Here is a 19232-nt window from a genome sequence, read left to right on the forward strand (position 1 = left end):
GTACGGATGGCAATTCACCAAAGCCGGTCTGGGATGTTGGCTAAAGCAAGGGAAGAACATCTTAGGCTACAGAAATCCCTTGGGCATTCAATGGGCATGCAGGGAGTTCCCCACTGACTTCAGTTCTAGCAGGTGAGCAGGACATGGAAGAAGGATCTTCTCTGGGGGCTCCAGCAGGTTAATGGAAACCCTGAATCAAGCCGATATATTGGACAGATTAATTTTATTTTTATTACGCATTCTGTGTTTTTGTATTGTGTTTTTATGTTGTGAGACCTGTGGGTATAGGGAGATGTACAAATTTAATAAATAATAATAAATAACAACACCCAACCCTGCTGATAACACCCTGAACACCTTTTGTGGAGTCCTCTATCCCAGGTATATGTCAGGAGTAGGTAACACTGTGCAGCTCCTACAGGCCAAGCCCCAAGGAGGGCACATTGCCTACTCTCTCATTGACCCAAAATACTGGCTGCAACCTTCTAGGCTTAGTATACTCTCAGGGTTGGAGGCCAGCTGGCTGTGGCTATCCCCACTGCCCCTACAATATCTCTGGGGCCCTGACATAATGACCCAAGGTGATTGTCACGCTGGGGCTCCAGAGGCACTGTGATGGAAGTTTAGGAAAGCCCCAAACAGCATCAGCCCTGTATAATTCAAGGAGCATCTCCAACCCCATTGTTCAGCCTAGACACTGAGGTCCAGCGCTGAGGGCCTTCTGGCGGTTCCCTCACTGCGAGAAGTGACGGTTCGCTCACCGAGAGAAGCAAAGTTACAGGGAACCAGGCAGAGGGCCTCCTCGGTAGTGGCACCCACCCTGTGGAATGCCCTCCCTTCAGATGTCAAGGAAATAAACAACTACAGTGGTACCTTGGGTTAAGTACTTAATTCGTTCCGGAGGTCCGTTCTTAATCTGAAACTGTTCTTAACCTGAAGCACCATTTTAGCTAATGGGGCCTCCTGCTGCCGCCACGCCGCCGGAGCCCGATTTCTGTTCTCATCCTAAAGCAAAGTTCTTAACCCGAGGTACTATTTCTGGGTTAGCGGAGTCTGTAACCTGAAGCGTATGTAACCTGAAGTGTATGTAACCCGAGGTACCACTGTACCTGACTTTTAGAAGACACCTGAAGGCAGCCCTGTTCAGGGAAGCTTTAAAGTGTGTGATATTGTATTGATATTGTATTGTGTTGTGTTTTTACTATTTTTTGTTGGGAACTGCCCAAAGTGCCTGGGGCAACCCAGTCAGATGGGCAGCATATAAATAAATTATTATGATTATGGGCGGGCAACACCAACCATAAATCCTGGCACCAGCCCTTATATCGAGGAAAGGCAAGTCTAGTTGTGCTGATCAAAAATGGCTTCCCAGATGCATTAGCCTATTTGCAGGCAGTGAAAGAGAGGCGGTTTTGGCCATGTTGACAGGTTAACAGTCAAAACAGCAGGAACTATGTTTTAGTAGACTTATAAAAAATTGGCTTTTATCTCTCTCAGGCATACCCTTTGTATCATGGACACCACAAGGGAAGAAAGCTCACAACTCCTGCTTCACAAAGCAAGTGGGAAATTGCTTGCCTTTCTTCATGAGTTGGTTTTTCCCTATTTCTGAATGGAACCTGTACAACTTTCAAAGCCCAAACAACTAGAAACAACACCAAATTAACTGAAAGTCAATAACAGCATCTCTTTAAAGAGCCTTACTGCTGTAGGTATTATTAAATTACATGCGTCAAAAAATAAAAAGGTTAATAATTACTCCCAAGGTGTGCTTAACGTCATTCTCCCCCCCCCCCCCCAAGGTTATACGCTGCAATTGCAAAATTATCTACAGGGCTAATTACGGTACCTGAATATTTGTATTAGAGAGCAAAAAATCGTCAGGTTTTGAACAAATGAGGAACATGAGGTTTTTTTTAATTAGGAAAAAGGCAAAACAAACAAAATGCGCTGCAATTAAGCAGCACCTTAGTACAGCGGAGTTCATAAATAAGCACTAACCAAATAGCTGGACTGGAAATGAAAAGTGTGGTTGGGAAGGGAAGGCCGAAGAATCTCCTCACAATTAAAGGTAAAGGTACCCCTGCCCGTACGGGCCAGTCTTGACAGACTCTGGGGTTGTGCGCCCATCTCACTCAAGAGGCCAGGGGCCAGCGCTGTCCGGAGACACTTCCGGGTCACGTGGCCAGCGTGACATCGCTGCTCTGGCGAGCCAGAGCCGCACACGGAAACGCCGTTTACCTTCCCGCTGGTAAGCGGTCCCTATTTATCTACTTGCACCCGGAGGTGCTTTGGAACTGCTAGGTTGGCAGGCGCTGGGACCGAGCAGCGGGAGCGCACCCCGCCACAGGGATTCGAACCGCCGACCTTTCGATCGGCAAGTCCTAGGCGCTGAGGCTTTAACCCACAGCGCCACCTGCGTCCCCTTCTCCTCACAATTATGAGGAGACAAATAGCTCACTCTCCATTTCTACATAATGAATACAGCCTTTGGGGAACATTTACTTAGCATCTACTGTACCATGAGCACTTTATAATGTTCTTTCTTTCTTTCTTTCTTTCTTTCTTTCTTTCTTTCAAGCCGCAGTGTTAACCAATGTGTTTTAAATATACAAAACAAGAAGGTCTATTGAGATTACACTTAATATGCAATCCCAAGTGTGCACATTCTTGCTTAAGGACACAAAAAGTGAAGGATCTGAGCAGGGTCAAATCCAGCCCAGCAATCTTTGGAAAGAGGGCATTGGGTTCCTATATTGTTCACAACATGGAGGCCCCTTCCCAGAACTTATGATCAAAGACTTTCCTATACAGTACATGCTTTTGTGAAAGGAAGCTCCCCAGATGGATGGACAATATGAAAATATGTGGTAGAGGCAGGGTGAGTTTCATTTTTGAGGGGGTCCTTTGCCTTCTGATGGATGTTCCCAAAGGTCAGTGAGCCCTAGGGTGCTTACCTGACAGCAGGCAGCAGCGATGCACTGATATGTTGTTAAATTTTCCAGCAATGCTCTTGTGCAATGCTATGTCAGGGGTATTTTGAGAATATCCAAATCCTCCCACCCACAGTGATTAGGGCAGGTGTAAGGCATAAACCACAGAGCCTAGGGCTTGCCGATCAGAAGGTCGGCGGTTCGAATCCCCGCGATGGGGTAAGCTCCCATTGCTTGGTCCCAGCTCCTGCCCATCTAGCAGTTTGAAAGCATGTAGTACAAGTAGATAAATAGGTACTGCTCTGGCGGGAAGGTAAACAGTGTTTCCGTGCACTGCTCTGGTTCACCAGAAACAGCTTAGTCATGCTGGCTACGTGACCAGGAAGCTGCACACCGGCTCCCTCGGCCAGTAAAGCGAGATGAGCGCTGCAACCCCAGAGTCGTCCGCGACTGGACCCAGCGGTCAGGGGTCCCTTTACCTTTTAAGTTACTATAGACCCTGCTGGGAAGCTGGGACCCAACAGATACCAGAGGAGGTCAAACAGTGGGCCTGGTGAGAGATTATTCTAGTCTTCAGAAACATTATTACACAGGTGTGGGGTCACTAAAGGAATTAAAAAGATTTCTGCCACTTCACAGCTGGAAGAAGTGAAGACAGGAAAGGCAGGAATAAGAGGAGACATGTCAGAAAACTTGAGCTGGAGCAAAGAAGCCTTTAACTGAAGGGCATGCTACCTATTTTTACTTCTTTACGTTGCTACCACCACAAGTAAAAGAGGTAATTCACTTTCTAATGGGGCTGTTAAAGAACTAAAGAACTTTTAGGTGGCTGCCTTTTATGCACATGCTTGTGGATAAGCTAAACATCAGCTCTGGTGCCATTTTTAGTTACTGAAAGTAAAAGCTTTCGGTTTGGAAGTTTTAAGAGGCGGCATGTGATCCCTGGATTTGTAAGTATTGGCCGTAACTTCTTATTACTTCTCTTAAAATGGACTCCAAACCTGAAACTACAAAGACAGCCTGATGAAGTGTGTGTGAGTTAAAAGAGCATCACCTGCTAGGTTCTGGACATTTTTCAAGCAAGTAATTTAGTGTTTGCCAACTAAGGTCTAAGAAGCTAATTTTCAGGAAGGTTAGCGCATGAAAGGGATTCCCTTGACTCTAGGGCTATGCTAAAGAAACGGTGAAAAACCCTGTTGTTAAGTTGTGGGTGAAATTGTGCTTTGCACGCATGGGTTCGTATCCCATCCTCGTTGCCAGTGTTAAGTTGTGGGTGAATATATCAGACAACACAGCGATTCTTCAAACAGCTCTTGTTTATTCAGAGAACTGAACTGAACTGAAGGGTTCAGCCAGCCTGCTTATATAGAGCTCCACTAGAACGCAACAGTAACCATTTTCTGTAACTATCCAATCACTGAATGTTACTTTCAATCCCTTATTTGCATATGTGGACCTGAGTGAAAACTACAATATCCCCCTGCTGGCCCAGGGTGAGAACTTCAGTACATAACACCTGTTAAATCAACCAAGACTGCAATCTTCAGAACACCTACTAGAGTAGGGAGTAAGCTCCTATTTCGTTCAGTCGAACTTTCTCCTAAGTAAACATGTTAGGATTGTACTGTACATTGTTTCCTGAACTCTGCTAACAAATGCCATGTTTTTATGGTGGCCAACAAGCTAGTATTTCTTGGTCCTGCAGGAAATTTGAGCTATGTAAAGAAGCTAGTACCAATACCCACAAGACCAGATTTTGTCAAGCTGCCAATTTCTGTCTCCAAACCTGTAAGATTCCATGCAGGCTATCCACCCCAATCTGAAAGATGTGTTCAGGTTCCACTCTGGATCCATCCCCAGGAAAAGGCTTGGGTGAACCATTTTTGAAATCAAAAGATGCACCTCTAATGTTTCCATGGAATGGGAAATCACCCTAAAGCAGAGCTCTGAAGACAAGAAAAAAGCAGCGAAACACAGAAATCCATTTAAGTGGATCAATTTCAGTTTGAAAACCCAATAATATAGTGGAGCACTGTGGACCCTCCGAGTACAAAATTGAATCATTTGCATTCATTTGTTGGGCTGACACTCCTGTATTTTGCTGCTTTGAAAATCCATATTTACACAGTTTGCTGTAAACACTTGTAATAAAGGACCAAGTAAATTGCTTACAGCTATTTAAAGAAAGAATTAAAGCTGTGGAAGATATATGACCTCTCCCTCTGCCATATTGCTCATCCTATGGAATCAATACAGCAAAGATGCTCAAGTATTCAGCTGCTCTTAACATGCCTTGGAAAGCCAGCATGAGCTACTAAACACTAACCAAAGAGCTCTGGATTTTCTGAGTGGCTTTAGCTAAGCCTCTATTCCCTACCTGGGACTGGCTTTCACAATTTAGATGTTGTTTGCATTGAAGTACTGGAGCGACTGCAGGTGCCATCAATATTACAAGTCGTTGCTGGTTACTCTGGGTCCCACACAGGTCACACGTCCGCAGAACAGAGATCTGCCCTTCAACTTTTTAGCATGATGTGCCTCTCCTGGGATTTTAAAAAAGAGTCGAGCCAAGAATTTGGAGGAAACAACTTACTTGCCTATGACCACTCAAACTCAGATTCATTCCCTGACTGGTACTAGATTAGGGCAGGGGATAAAAATCTTCATGGGCATTCTTTTCAAGTGGCAACAAATGTTGGTGAGGGCATTGGAAAAATGGTAATACAGTGGTACCCCGGGTTAAGTACTTAATTCGTTCCGGAGGTCCGTTCTTAACCTGAAACTGTTCTTAACCTGAAGCACCACTTTAGCTAATGGGGCCTGCCGCTGCTGCCGCACCGCCTGTGCACGATTTCTGTTCTCATCCTGAAGCAAAGTTCTTAACCTGAAGCACTATTTCTGGGTTAGCAGAGTCTGTAACCTGAAGCATATGTAACCTGAAGCGTATGTAACCTGAAGCGCATGTAACCTGAGGTACCACTGTAGCCCTCTTCCCCCACACACACACCCAAGCACTCACAAAATTCCCCATGAAGGGGCCGGGCGCCCACAAATTTCAGTGCCAGGGCCATGCACACTGCATGGCACCCATGGCATCAGGCATTCATGGCCATGGGGCCAAGCTGGCACTCCTGCCCAGCAAAATGGCTTCATGATTCACAACCCACATTTATTAATGGGTATGAGGATCAATTTGAGAAAGGCAGGCAGAAATGGTACCAGAAAGTTTAACAGCTGCTCCAAATGCACAAAGCACTGGAAATGGGAAGAAAATGCAGGCAGATCTGCACTGCACATTAAAAGCACACCCAGTACACATTTAAAACACATTACGTTCCCTGAAATATAGTACTAGAAACTGTGGCCCTGTGAGATGAAGCTACAGTTCCCAGGATTCATGTATTTGAGATGTGCATTGGGCATACTTTAATTTTATGGTGTGAATCTGCACAAAGTCTTTGTGCTGGAAAAATACATCAAAGGACTCTTTTGCCATGGTCATTCTGACTTATCTTAGAAGGTAAGTTCGTAAAAGGAGACGAAACACCAAATATAGTGAAAATTCTTTTTTATTGTTGTTGTAAATGAACCTTGATATTATTATTATTATTATTATTATTATTATTATTATTATTATTTATACCACTTTATATCAAGTTTATTTTGTGGTATATGTATGAATTTAATTGCATAATGAAAACCAATATTACTTGAATGAGGAGTAATAATCATGTTCTGTTTCCTGGTCACAAGAAAAAAAAATAGTAGACAAACCCTTAACCATGTAGAAAACAAAAATCCCATAGTGTAAGAGGCTTTCCAAATAACCTATTTTAAAGTTGTAGTAGTCTATTATTACACCCATTTAATTATGAACTGAAAATGATCTTATAGAAGAATTGGATGTGCTAGCATTAAACTACAAGCCACAAATAATTTGATTAGCTCTGTTGAGCTCAGAATGCGTCATTAGCTCAGTGAGCTAAGGAAACGGTTGCAATGAGGCAAGTGTGAGCGTCAGTTTCAACCAATTCTCTCTTCCCATCTCAGTTTCACATTTGTGTACCAACACAAAATATGGCTACTAGAAACCAGGCTCCCTCGTTACCATGGACTGTAAACCCACAGAGAAAACAAACAAAATAACAGATGCAAGGATGAGGACTTTGATTCCCAATCAAGGGAATATTTTCATGAAAAGAGCTTTTTTATAACGAACGCTACATGCTGCAGTTACATCAAGAAGATCCTTTTCAAACCATGGTTTCTGTCTTTGGCTTGCAAAGGAACCATGGTTTGCACCAGTGGACACGGAATGCAAAATCATGGTTAACGCAAGGAAGAATAAATTGTTGTGATTATTTATTACATTTATTCATCACTTTCAATAAGTCAATGTCTCAAAGCGACTTTAAAACTCCTAAGAAAGAACTGGATTATCAAATTTTGAAAACTGAAATGAAATAATGACCCTTTAAAGGGCGGGGAGGGGAGATATTCTGGCTCTCAATTGGCATCACAAGCAGTTAGTATTACTCCTGCCCTAACAGTAAGGATGGGGTATTAGGGCATAAAGTATTCATATGAAGTGTAAAAGCACTGAGGGAGGGAGATGGGCAGGGCAAGACGGCCTTAGGGACAGAAAGCCCAGCAATTCAAAGAAATCTATTTCCATTCTGACTCTCTTATTGTTCAGAGAAATGAGCTACGACTAAACAGCCAAAGGGTTATTGATAGCAGGTTGATAGAGCAGACATTCAAGGTTTCCGAAGACGGATTTTTATCGGTTGCGAGAAGCAAGCAGAAATTTAATTGAATGAAATGTCAGAGAAATGTAAGCTGTTGGCATTTCAAAGGAAAAAGAAAAACACAAATCTAGTTGCGTTTCTCTTTTCCAGCAGTGAAAGGGAGGACTGTGTACTTGGGCTGTGGTCCTTTGCTTGATTACTACTCATTCCTAAGTCCCACCGAAGTCTAGAAATCTTGCATTTCCATCAAAAGACACCCTTGGGGTCTCTGGCCCTACCCCGTCTAGTGTGCCACAAATTAACCATCCCTACTGGGTTCTCTCCCCACAATATCTCAAAATATTTTTCCAGTTTTTTAACTGTAACATCTGAGTTCACACACCAATTGTAATCAATTTAAGGAGAAGGAAGGAAGAACCGAGAGGAAGGGTATGACTCATTTTATGTTAGTTCTTATGGGCTGCAGAACAAATTGATTCCTCATCAAAACTCATGAGCTGCATGTTATTAGTTATTCGACTTTCCTAGAGTCTAATTGCTTTCATGAAAATAGTCAGCTTTCTTTTTAAAAATTTACATTTGCTAGTTCAAATGGAAAAGATACAGGAGTGAGAAGTGTGAGAGCTACCGAACGTGAATAAAAATGCAGCCCATAATTATTACCGATTGCTCATATTTCAGGATCTCTAGCTATAATATGCAGCAAACCTATTTCGGACAGTTCCCCCTACATTTTTTTAATGAAAGCAGAATTGCATACTTTCTCTTCAATGGCAAAAGGGTGGGTTTGAGACCTAAGAGCTTCTACTGCTTTTGAGCGTCCCTTTAAAAAGTCTTGACAGTACACCAATAAAACTAAGTTGTTTTAGAGCAACAACGTGGAAGCCCTCATCAGGAGTTCTTACTTTACATTTATTTATTTAGTTTACTACTTGATTTATATGCCGCTTGATTGTAAAACAAACAAACAAACAAACAAACAAACAAACAAACAAACCTCAAAGCGGTTTATAAATGTTGTATTGTTTTGTTGAATTCCTTTTCTTTCTTTTATAGTCTTTAAACTGTTAATAAATATTATTTTTTTTAAAAAGCAGTTTATAAATGGTAAAACAGGAAAATCAGGAAAAAATTACAACCCTTCCTTAAAACACACAAAAGTTGAAATACTAAAACGAGTGCTATTTTTCCAGAAAAAGATGTGCCAGAACTCGCCATAAACACTCCCTTGTTCTCCTAGAATGGCAATGGCACCCACCTGAGAGTTGGCTTATCAGGAAAGTTTTTAGCAGGTGCCAAAAGGACTACAGCGAAGGTACCTGCTTGGTCTCAATAGGCAGGGAGTTCTGAAGTTGTAGGGTCTGCCATACTAAACGACTGAGTTCTTACAAATGCGCAACAGGTATTATGTGGCATCTGTGATGTAAGGCAGAGGTAAATCTCAGAGCTGTGGGCAGACTGTGGGGGGCCCTGGCCCCTCCATCCAGAACGCCCTACAACAAGCAGGTTCCTGATCACAAGGAGGATTGTAAACAGATTACACTAAGTGTACTGGCAACCCCCCACAAAACCCCGAACTTTTCACTCAGCGAAGGAAGGTTAGAGGTAGAAGTTGTAGGGCAGCACGCACAGCCCCATGAATACTTTGCATGAATCCCTGGAGAGGCCTAGTGTTGTTTTACGGTTGTCACACCAAGGCTGAAAGAACATTTTGTATGTTAGGTGGTGGCATCTTGAACATGCCTGCGACACTTCTTGTTGCAATGTCTCCGGTCTTGGACTCGGGTCACTCGGAAGCTCTGAAAAGCTGAAGCAAGCATATATATTTTTTTCAGAACATCCAAGCTTGTTTCAATCTCCCTGGCTGAATAGAAGTCGCCATTTCTCCTCCTCATTCTCCCTAGGGATGGAACATGGTAGCAACAGAGGCTGCACTCCCATACTCACTTATCTATCATCCATCTATCTATCTATCTATCTATCTATCTATCTATCTATCGGGACGCGGGTGGCCTAAGGGCTTGCCAATCAGAAGGGTGGCGGTTCGAATCCCAGCGACGGGGTGAGCTCCCATTGCTTGGTCCCTGCTCCTGCCAACCTAGCAGTTCGAAAGCATGTCAAAGTGCAAGTAGATAAATAGGCACCATTCCGGCGGGAAAGTAAACGGCGTTTCTGTGCGCTGCTCTGTTTTCGCCAGAAGCAGCTTAGTCATGCTGGCCACATGACCCAGAAGCTGTATGCCGGCTCCCATAGCCAATAAAGCGAGATGACCGCCGCAACCCCAGAGTCAGCCATGACTGGACCTAATGGTCAGGGGTCCCTTTACCTTTATCTATCTATCATCTATCTATCATCTATCTATCTATCTATCTATCTATCTATCTATCTATCTATCTATCATCTATCTATCTATCTATCTATCTATCTATCATCTATCATCTATCTATCTATCATCTATTAATCTTCTATCTATCATCTCTATATCATCTGTCACCTATCTATCATCTATCTATCTCATATAATATACAGCAATGTTGTTTTCACATGAGGCAGTTCATCACAGGACTCCACACCACAACAAAATGGTCTTTTATTGAGTTGTTACATCGCTTGAAGATACTGGACGCTTTCAGCCTCATGATACTGTACACTCAAGCAGCAGGTTGTGCAAAAGGGGGAGAAAGGACATAAAATCCATTACATTTGTCACACAGGAAGATTAACTCCTCCGGGAAACGTGTGAAGCTCTCTTCGAAGAGCAATACGATGCTCCTTTTCACTACAATGTATGCGCTGGAACCATTAAATTAAACCCAAAACCCTCTGGGGGCAGCGCAATAGAGAGAGAAATGAGAGAGAAAAGTCAGCCTAGGGTAGCCGCTGGCTATTATAAACACTTTAAACATTTATTGTAACTTTTATCATTTTAGGTCTAAAAATACATGGGGGGGGGGTTGTTGGGTTTATCTCCCACCCAGATGTGGGACTTAAAAACCCCCACTAAAAATCCACTAAAAAAAATCCACAACCTCTCTGCTATTCTCATCTTGGCCATAAGAAACATTTGGACCCACGACAATGGCAAACTCTCTTGCTGCTCTCTGGACTGTGGGCCCAACAAGGCCCAACATTTTCCCCAGGCCATACACCTGACGGCATACTATATAACATCAGGTATTGGAGGCAAAGGCACAGCTCCCTGCTGAAAGGGGACTTAGCAGGCCAGCTGATCAGTGGTGCCTGCAAAGCCTTGTACCTTAGCTCATGTGGCCATGTTGTGTTATGCCACATCCCTTCCATGGCAGCCATGTTGTGACTGGCGCCCCCGGCACTCTTACAAAAGTCAAAATGGGCCCACTAGTCCTGAAAGGTTGGAGACCCTGGTGTAGTGGGTCAGAGAGTCAGACTAGAATGTGGGAGACCAAGGTTAAAATCCCTACTCACCTGTAAGGCTCACCGGTTAAACTTGGGCCGGTCACTATCTCACAGGGTTGCTCTAAGAATGAAATGTATGCCACGTTGAACAAAGGGCAGATGGGGAAGGGTTCCCATCTAGAAGGAAAACTCTGATCCTAAACCTCCAGTGCCTTGAAGGATATATTCAGGAGAAGAAAAGGCTAACGAGTAAACCCTGCACAAATCCAGAGTGAGGTCCCTAAGACAGTTGGATGGAGACTTGTACACCTCCTTCAGGAAACTCCTGCAGCCAAGCTGATGCCAAACGTATTGCTCTGCTTTCCTTTGGACCACACCAGTGAGGTTGAGAGGAGGGTCATGTCATCTGGGCAGCCCAGGACCTCCATAAACTCTGCCCTGGCTTTGGGGAGGTCACTTTAGTGCTGTTAATTCAACGGTTTGTCTTCACCCTCAGAAGCGCACTCCATTGTCTCTTGAGACAGACGTATGCCAACAACAGCCTTGAAGACTCAATAAGATGAGAAACATCCACATAGAAATTTCCACATGTAGGTAAAGGTAAAGGGACCCCTGACCATTAGGTCCAGTCGTGACCAACTCTGGGGTTGCGGCGCTTATCTCGCTTTATTGGCCGAGGGAGCTGGCGTATAGCTTCCGGGTCATGTGGCCAGCATGACTAAGTTGCTTTTGGCGAACCAGAGCAGCGCATGGAAACGCCGTTTACCTTCCTGCCAGAGCAGTACCTATTAATCTACTTGCACTTTGACATGCTGTCGAACTGCTAGGTTGGCAGGAGCAGGGACCGAGTGACAGGAGCTCACCCCGTCGTGGGGATTCGAACCACCTACCTTCTGATCGGCAAGTCCTAGGCTCAGTGGTTTAACCTACAGCGCTACCCGCACCTCTTCCACATGTAGGTAGGGTTGCCATATTTCAAAAAGTGAAAATCTGGATTGTTGAGCATTTTCCTCTCTCTTTTCCTGTCTTTTTTGGCGGGGGGGGCCACAAAGTTGTTGACGCAAGTAAGTTTTTGTGCTATATTAAATTCACCAAAATCTACACTGCCAACACGGCACACGTCCGGATTCCCCTGGACATTTAAGCCACTCCTACCCGGACACTATTTCAGATGGCCAGTTCCTGGCTATGTCCAGGAAATTCCGGACGTATATTGTATTACTAAATTCAATGACATCAACCATTTCTCATATCGTTTTCAAGTCTCATTGACCCTGTATGTGGCTTCTGGGCATACTCACTCACGACTTTCAAGCATAAAGTACGCCTGCAGTCATCAAGTATGAAGGGCAAATGAATGCATTTTATTCATCACATTCCACTTTAAAATACAAGCAACAATCAGGCAGAGATCAAACCGCCACCCCATCGCATACTGAAGGCACAGAAAAATATATTTGTTTTAAAAGGTATATATCACTCTTCAACCAAATGGTTCCCAGGGCAGTTTATATCAAAATAAACAATAAAATCAACATAAAACCACAAGTCAAACAAACATAAACACAAAAGCAGTTAAAAGCAGCTGATTCTAGAACAAAATCAAGACTTGAATACATATATTGCATATTGTGTGCTTTAGATATACAGGTAGGTGTATCTGGGAACACAGAAATGAAGTGAGACTTGTGCTTACACAACAGAAGAATGGAGGTGCTGAATTGGAGATAAGAATAATGTTTACAGAAGTAAAATAATTCACACACAAGGAGCCCCTTGTGACACACACCACCATTTAATACCTGTTGGAGGCAGTGCTATTTTTCTAAAAAAAGAGGTGTTGGAGCTCACCATGAATTTCTACCTTGTTCTCTTAGAATGGCACCAACCTGAGAGGTGCCCACCTTAGAGCTGAGCTCCACTGAGCCCTGGCAGAATAAAAGCCCTGGTTGGAGGAACTCTTTCATGAGTATAAATCATCCCAGGGATGAGCTACGCAAACAGATGCATGGTCAAGTACCAACTATAACTGATTAAGATATGCCAGTTTGTTAGTCTGTCGTCTTGTCTGGAGTCAGTGAGCGAGTCCACCTCTTGAGTCAGAGTATGTGTTACGTTTTGAATTGCTGGGGCAAGAGAGATATTTTGTACTTGTATATATCTGTATCCGCAAAAGTCTCCAAGCTGTATGTACATGTCTATGCCTGGAACAATTTTATTGAAGCCTTATCTTCTGCAGCAGTAAACTATTTGGGACCTTACTCTGCCTCCATGTGGTGAATGGAACTGGGGGCAACTTCCACTGCATGGGTATCTCATCTGATATACTTTTCCAGCTGACAAAATACGCATATACAATATCGGGTTTTTATTATACACTGATGGAAAGATCCTGTCATCGCATCATGATTCTCTTGACCTTTCCAGCCATTAGCAAACATGAAGCACACTCATAGATGGAGGTATTTTTATTGCTGTGGGCTGCAGATTACAGAGTCAAAACACTGCAGACTTGACACATGCATACAACACACATATCCATGAAAATGCTGAGGCAGTAGAAGGGAAATCAATACGAAACTTGAAGGCTGCTTAAAACTCAGGAAGCAAAACCGTTTGTTTAACTTTCCAAAACTGAATGCAAAAAAGAAAGGAGAAAATAATCACCCTTCCAACATGACACTGTTTTCTTCCTTTTCTTTTTTATACACTTGATGAATGAGAGGGCAAAAAAATGGATCTGTCCCCTTTGCCTAGGAGTGCAAGAAAACAACTTGGAGCCCTGAGCAGTCTTTTGCGTAGGCCCCAAATACAGCACGTGATATATTTGTTGTGAGCTGCCATGAGGAGCTCAACTTTGTGCGAAATGTTCAGATTGTACAAACAAGCTAAGGGAGAAATCCTATGCACAAGAAGCTGGCGCAAAGCAATCTGGTTTAAGTTAAGCTGGCGTAACGTTACACCAGATCCAAACCCCGTTCAGTAGCAGGGCTGCTGCTGCTTTGCTCAAGCCTAGCAGAGAGAAAACAAGCCTTTAAAACAGGGGTTCCCCCTGTTTTTCAAAAGCCAAGCCATGGACCCCGTACTTTTGAAAACCCTGGGTGGGTTACGTGGATGCGCTGGGGTGTGCAAACCACCAAATTGGGAACCGCTGCTGTAAAATACTGTTCTACACCAAATTGCCATGTCATGTGACTGAGGTGAACAGGCTTAGGATCCAGCCTAATTCCCATCCCCCTCTGGTCCTGTCACACACACACACACACACACACACACACACACCCCCGAGCATCCCCTTTTAGGGACTTACACTAGCCTTGGCTTATGTGGCTGCGTCCTGGTTGTACCAGGATGAGCAAGTTTCACTGGCATATTGTCTGCTGAGCTGGGTTGGGGATTCAATGCCAGCTGAGCTTGGATGAGTCAGAGATCTGCTGTATCCTATGCTGCTCATCCCAGCAGGTCGATGACCTTCAACTACCTCCCTGCCTAACCCCACCACACAAGGTTGTCCCCAGAATGATCACAGGAGTGGGGAGAATGACATGAAACACTTCTGAGGTCCTTGGATGAAAGGAGGATGTGGATGCCATGACGCTCGGACAAAAGGTATGAGAGCCTGACATTTATCCATCACAGATCTATTACCACAAATAAAAGCAGCCCTACGAGTAAGGCAATCAAGTGTGTGAATCCACCTACATGCTTATCGTTCTTATCAGCTTCCTGTTTCTGCAGAAGCTGAGGTCTGCATAAAGGAATACTGCAACTACCTCTCTCGTATCTTGGCCTCTTTGAGTGGCAGGTGCCTTTGAAAAACGAGTAAAAGACTTGAAAATTAAGAGCCATAATAGGACCAACAAAGACCACAGCAGAGCCAAAAGTGTGCTTGAAAGAGTACTGCAGAGCTTCATGGCAGGAAGAAGAAGAAGAAGAAGAAGAAGAAGAAGAAGAAGAAGAAGAAGAAGAAGAAGAAGAAAAGGAGGAGGAGGAGGAGGTGGAGGAGGAGGAGGAGGAGTTTGGATTTGATATCCCACTTTATCACTACCCGAAGGAGTCTCAAAGCGGCTAACATTCTCCTTTCCCTTCCTTCCCCACAACAAACACTCTGTGAGGTGAGTGAGGCTGAGAGACTTCAGAGAAGTGTGACTGGCCCAAGGTCACCCAGCAGCTGCATGTGGAGGAGCGGAGACGCGAACCCGGTTCACCGGATTAAGAGTCCACCGCTCTTAACCACTACACCACACTGGACCTTTGGTAGAAGAGTAAGAGATATTTTACCATACAAACAGCCTGCTTGATTCAGGCCAGTGTCCCACCCAGTCTAGCCCCCTGTTCTCACAGTGGCCAACCAGATGCCTGTGGAAAACCTTTCAAATGTTTGAACTATAATATTGGGAGAAGAAGTGACTCATTATCAACACAGAATCTTCCCCAAGACTTCATCAAACAGCAAAGCCGCTGCTGTTCATGCTGGCTTCTGGTGGTTGAAGACAAACTATCAGCTCTGGTTGTCAGTGGTGGTGCCTTAAATGCCAATCGTAATGGTGGAGAATTTTCCCTGAAGAAAGCAGGACAGTGTATAGGGAGTTCTATGGTGGTGACGGTTCACATGAGGCCCCAAGGCAACAACTGGCCATAACAGACCTTGTGGTGAACGGTTCGTGCACGAAGCAAGGTACACACCCTGGAAAATGTCCAAGAGTCCTCTGCAAAGCTTGTCAATGTGGAAAGCCTTCCTTTGAGGTTTCAGATCCATGGCTGCAGAGGGCTAAGTAGATCAAAGGTAAGTCCATTTTGCAGTTCTCAAGGATCAAGGCTTATAGGCCCTCCCTGCTCAATCATAACTTGCCTTTCTCAGTTGGGAAGTCAATGTATAGCTTACCTGGGGGTCACAAAGAGGGGGGGGGGATTGGGAATAAAGCCAGGTGAGGCTACCATAGAATTCCTGGTGTGAATAACCCTATTCCTCCACGGATTGGCTTTGGGGAGGTTACTAAGGAAAATAAGGAGGTGCTGTTGTTCTAGCAAAGGAGCTGCAAAGAATGAATAAAGGATTCCAAGAATATTTGAAAGCTGGAGAGAAATCTGCTTACGCATAAAGGGAGGCTCACCACCTGCAGCGTGTTCTAAAAAGGACAGCCCCCTTCCATCTTCAGTAGGGAAGGGATAAAAGCAAATCTTCAGCTGGATATTCATTTTCCAACCTTCTGGCAAAACCGGGGACGGTGTACATTTTTTCTTCTCTGTTTTTAAAAAATGTAAACCCTTTTGCCAAAGCCTTGCAATTTCTATATATACAACCATAGTAAATCTCAACATAGAAGGGTTTTTTTTTTTAGGTGCACTGTTGTTCATTTAAAAGCAACCCTGAACTCAGGAAGATAAAAATTGGGTGTCAAGGAAATAGATTTCTATTTATTTATGGCTGAAAATACCCAAGACCTTCCCCCTGCTTGCTGCACTCCAGCCTCTCTATTTAGCATGAGCACAAAGATGTTCAAGACTAACCTTTTCCGGGAACGATGCGCACAGCCTCTGTAAGAACCATTCTTATCCTCAACAAGAGAGCTAGTCATTTCGCTTTCTTTCTTCCTGCACTAAGAGCTGGCATATTCTCCAAGTGAAGCTATGTACCAACAAAAAGCACTTCAGCTTTTTGGCATCGTTAACCTCAAAAGAATTGTAAAAGTAGTTATTACTTCAAGTATCCAGTTTCCGCGAGCACTGCTGGCTGCAAGAGATTCCGCTCAAAGGAAAGCAACACAGTACAACTAGTTGAATATCTAGTTGAGATAGAAAAAGAAATTCTCTTCTCCTTTTTGGGGCACAATAGGTCAGTGTGTCTGGCTGTTAACCAGAAGGTTGGTGGTTCAAACCCACCCAGGGTCGGCTGTGGACAAGATTCCTGCATTGCAGGGGTTGGACTAAATGATCCTCAGGTGGCCCGTCCAACTCTACAGCTCCTTGATTCTATACCTGGATGGCTTAAAAATGCAAGAAGGGCCTTTACACTCGCCAGAAGCTTGGCTCTGCCCTTGCCAGTCCTGGAAGGAGCCTTTAAAAAAGTCCCATATGCGCTGAGACTTTGCGCCTGTTCATTGGGAGAGATAGGAAGCCCAGAACACTTGTTCTTTAGATGTCCCTTTTATGAAGAGGCACGTAGTAAGACCTTTGATCCCCTACTGGTGAGGCTCGCTGACCTCCAGGAAAAGCAAAAATTTGACCTTTTCCTGTTAGGCAAAGTTCAGAAGACAACCCGGATGGTCGCCAGATTCTGTGTACAGATCTGTAGGCGCAAACCATCTCCCAACTCAAACTAGTTCTTCAATAAAAGCCCCAAACTTGGTTCCATGGGTGACTCTGGGTCAACTCCCTGTGGAAGTTTATTGTTGTACATTGTTTTTAAATTTATTGTTGTACATTGTTTTAATTGTTTGTTTTCCTTCTGTGACTGTACCCCCAAGTGTGTTTTATAAACTGGTCTCCGACCATAATAAATTATCTATCTATCTATCTATCTATCTATCTATCTATCTATCTATCCATCCATCTATCTAGCTGGATGGCCAGTGGCTGTCCTCAGCAGGATGGGCTCTGTTTTCTGAGGATGCTGGAAATATGTCTCAGCATCTATAGCCATTCCTGGCTCCAGACTGCCCAACCCTCAGTTTAATCCCTTGTACAGGTCACCAACTTTTGGGGGCCCTTGGCCAGATTTGCATCCTGGAGAATTTGTGACAGGCACCACACACAAACACACAGGAATCAAGCCCACACAGCAACCTATTCTAGTGGCTACAAGAGAATGTTTCTTCTTCAACAGGTGAGGGAACTCTGTGGGTGCTACAGAAAGCTTCTGGGGGCAAATGTGGGCATACAGGTGCAGTGTTGCCAATCCCTGCTCTTGGCTCTGTCTTCTGGCTTGACCCTCCACACCCTCGTCAGATTTTCACCTGGCACACTTCCTAACTCCCACTGAATCGCTTCCCGGAGCTCAAGTCCTGACAGTGGACTTCAAAATGGGCTAATTCTGGGACCAGAATAAACTAAAGAAGAATGGCAACTTAAACTGCACAGCTTGTGGATCTGAAATACAGAATACAAGAAGAAGAGGAACATATGTTTAAAGAAGATTGGAAAATGTTTATTGAATATGGGGGGGGGGCATTGTGTACACCTGAATTTATCTTAATGCTGCCAACGTAAATACGTTTTGATGGATGTAATAATGGAATACTGAATGGTTTGGTTTATGTAAAATATGCAGGTATTTATGTTTTGCAAAACGAACCATAGAAACAGAAGAAGGGAAGTCACTGATATTTCAAGGCTGTTTAAATGAATATTCTAAAATGTAAAACAGAATATTTAATAAAAAATTATAGAAGAAAACAAAACAAAATGGGCTAATTCTGCCTACAACAAATTATCAAGAAACAACATTTCTCTGCAAGTGTGCTGGGGGTGAAGGCCTGTCATATTAATTTGCCCTCTGCGGAACTCTCTTCTACAAGGGCAAAATCACAGCAATATTCCAATGTGTTCAAAATGCATTATCTGCCAGACACAGGGATACTTTTTTTTATTTTAAGAATCTGCTTCCTCGCCCCAATTCCTTTCCTCTCCCCCTGCTTCAGCAAGTGAATCAAATATTGTGGGCGAGGCAATGATGTCAGAAGCAGCACTCATCCCCTTTGAAATCAGATGTGGTCAGTCAGCATGAAGAGGCAAAGTGAGGTCAGATAAGAGCTGAATAGAAGAAGCACAGCTTCCTGCTTCTTGCCACAGAATGCCTTCATTATCACAAAACGAATCTCTGGTGACAGAATCGCTTCAACAGAATAGGTGAATTGGCACGACCTTACGATATGAGGCCTGACAACTTTCTCACGTCAACTTTTTTCCGAATGTAGGCAAAAAAATTCTATTTTAAGACTGGCCTCTTCTAATGCTTGCTCGGGTGTGCTTGATTTCACATTTTTAAAAACTGTATAGCTATTAACATAATTCCCTATATTCTTAGTCCTGCCCATTGCAGCCTAGCCCATACAAGTGAGGAAGCTTCTCTCTATTGAGGGCCACATTCCACCAAACGTAATATACCAGGGGCCGCAGACCAGCCAGTGGGCAGCACTGAAGTAAAGAGCGGGTAGGATCAAAACCAAAAGTGATT

At 43.8% G+C, this 19232-nt stretch overlaps 1 protein-coding gene across 9 annotated transcripts in view; it reads right to left on the reverse strand.

The window, feature by feature from the left end:
* Nucleotides 1-19232, reverse strand: part of TNIK (TRAF2 and NCK interacting kinase) — a 291911-nt gene that overhangs the window by 152439 nt on the left and 120240 nt on the right. Inside the window, exon 3 of one of the 9 annotated variants that reach the window (XM_083739144.1) lies at nucleotides 5311-5476. The exons of the other annotated variants lie outside the window; for them this stretch is intronic. Coding sequence (XP_083595270.1) covers nucleotides 5311-5376 — 66 coding nt within the window. The 5' untranslated portion in view covers nucleotides 5377-5476. The remainder of the gene's footprint in view (nucleotides 1-5310; nucleotides 5477-19232) is intronic. 9 annotated transcript variants of the gene reach the window in all.

This window comes from Podarcis gaigeae (assembly GCF_964106915.1).
Source record: "Podarcis gaigeae genome assembly, chromosome: 5".
In the NCBI taxonomy this organism is placed as follows: Eukaryota; Metazoa; Chordata; class Lepidosauria; order Squamata; family Lacertidae; genus Podarcis; species Podarcis gaigeae.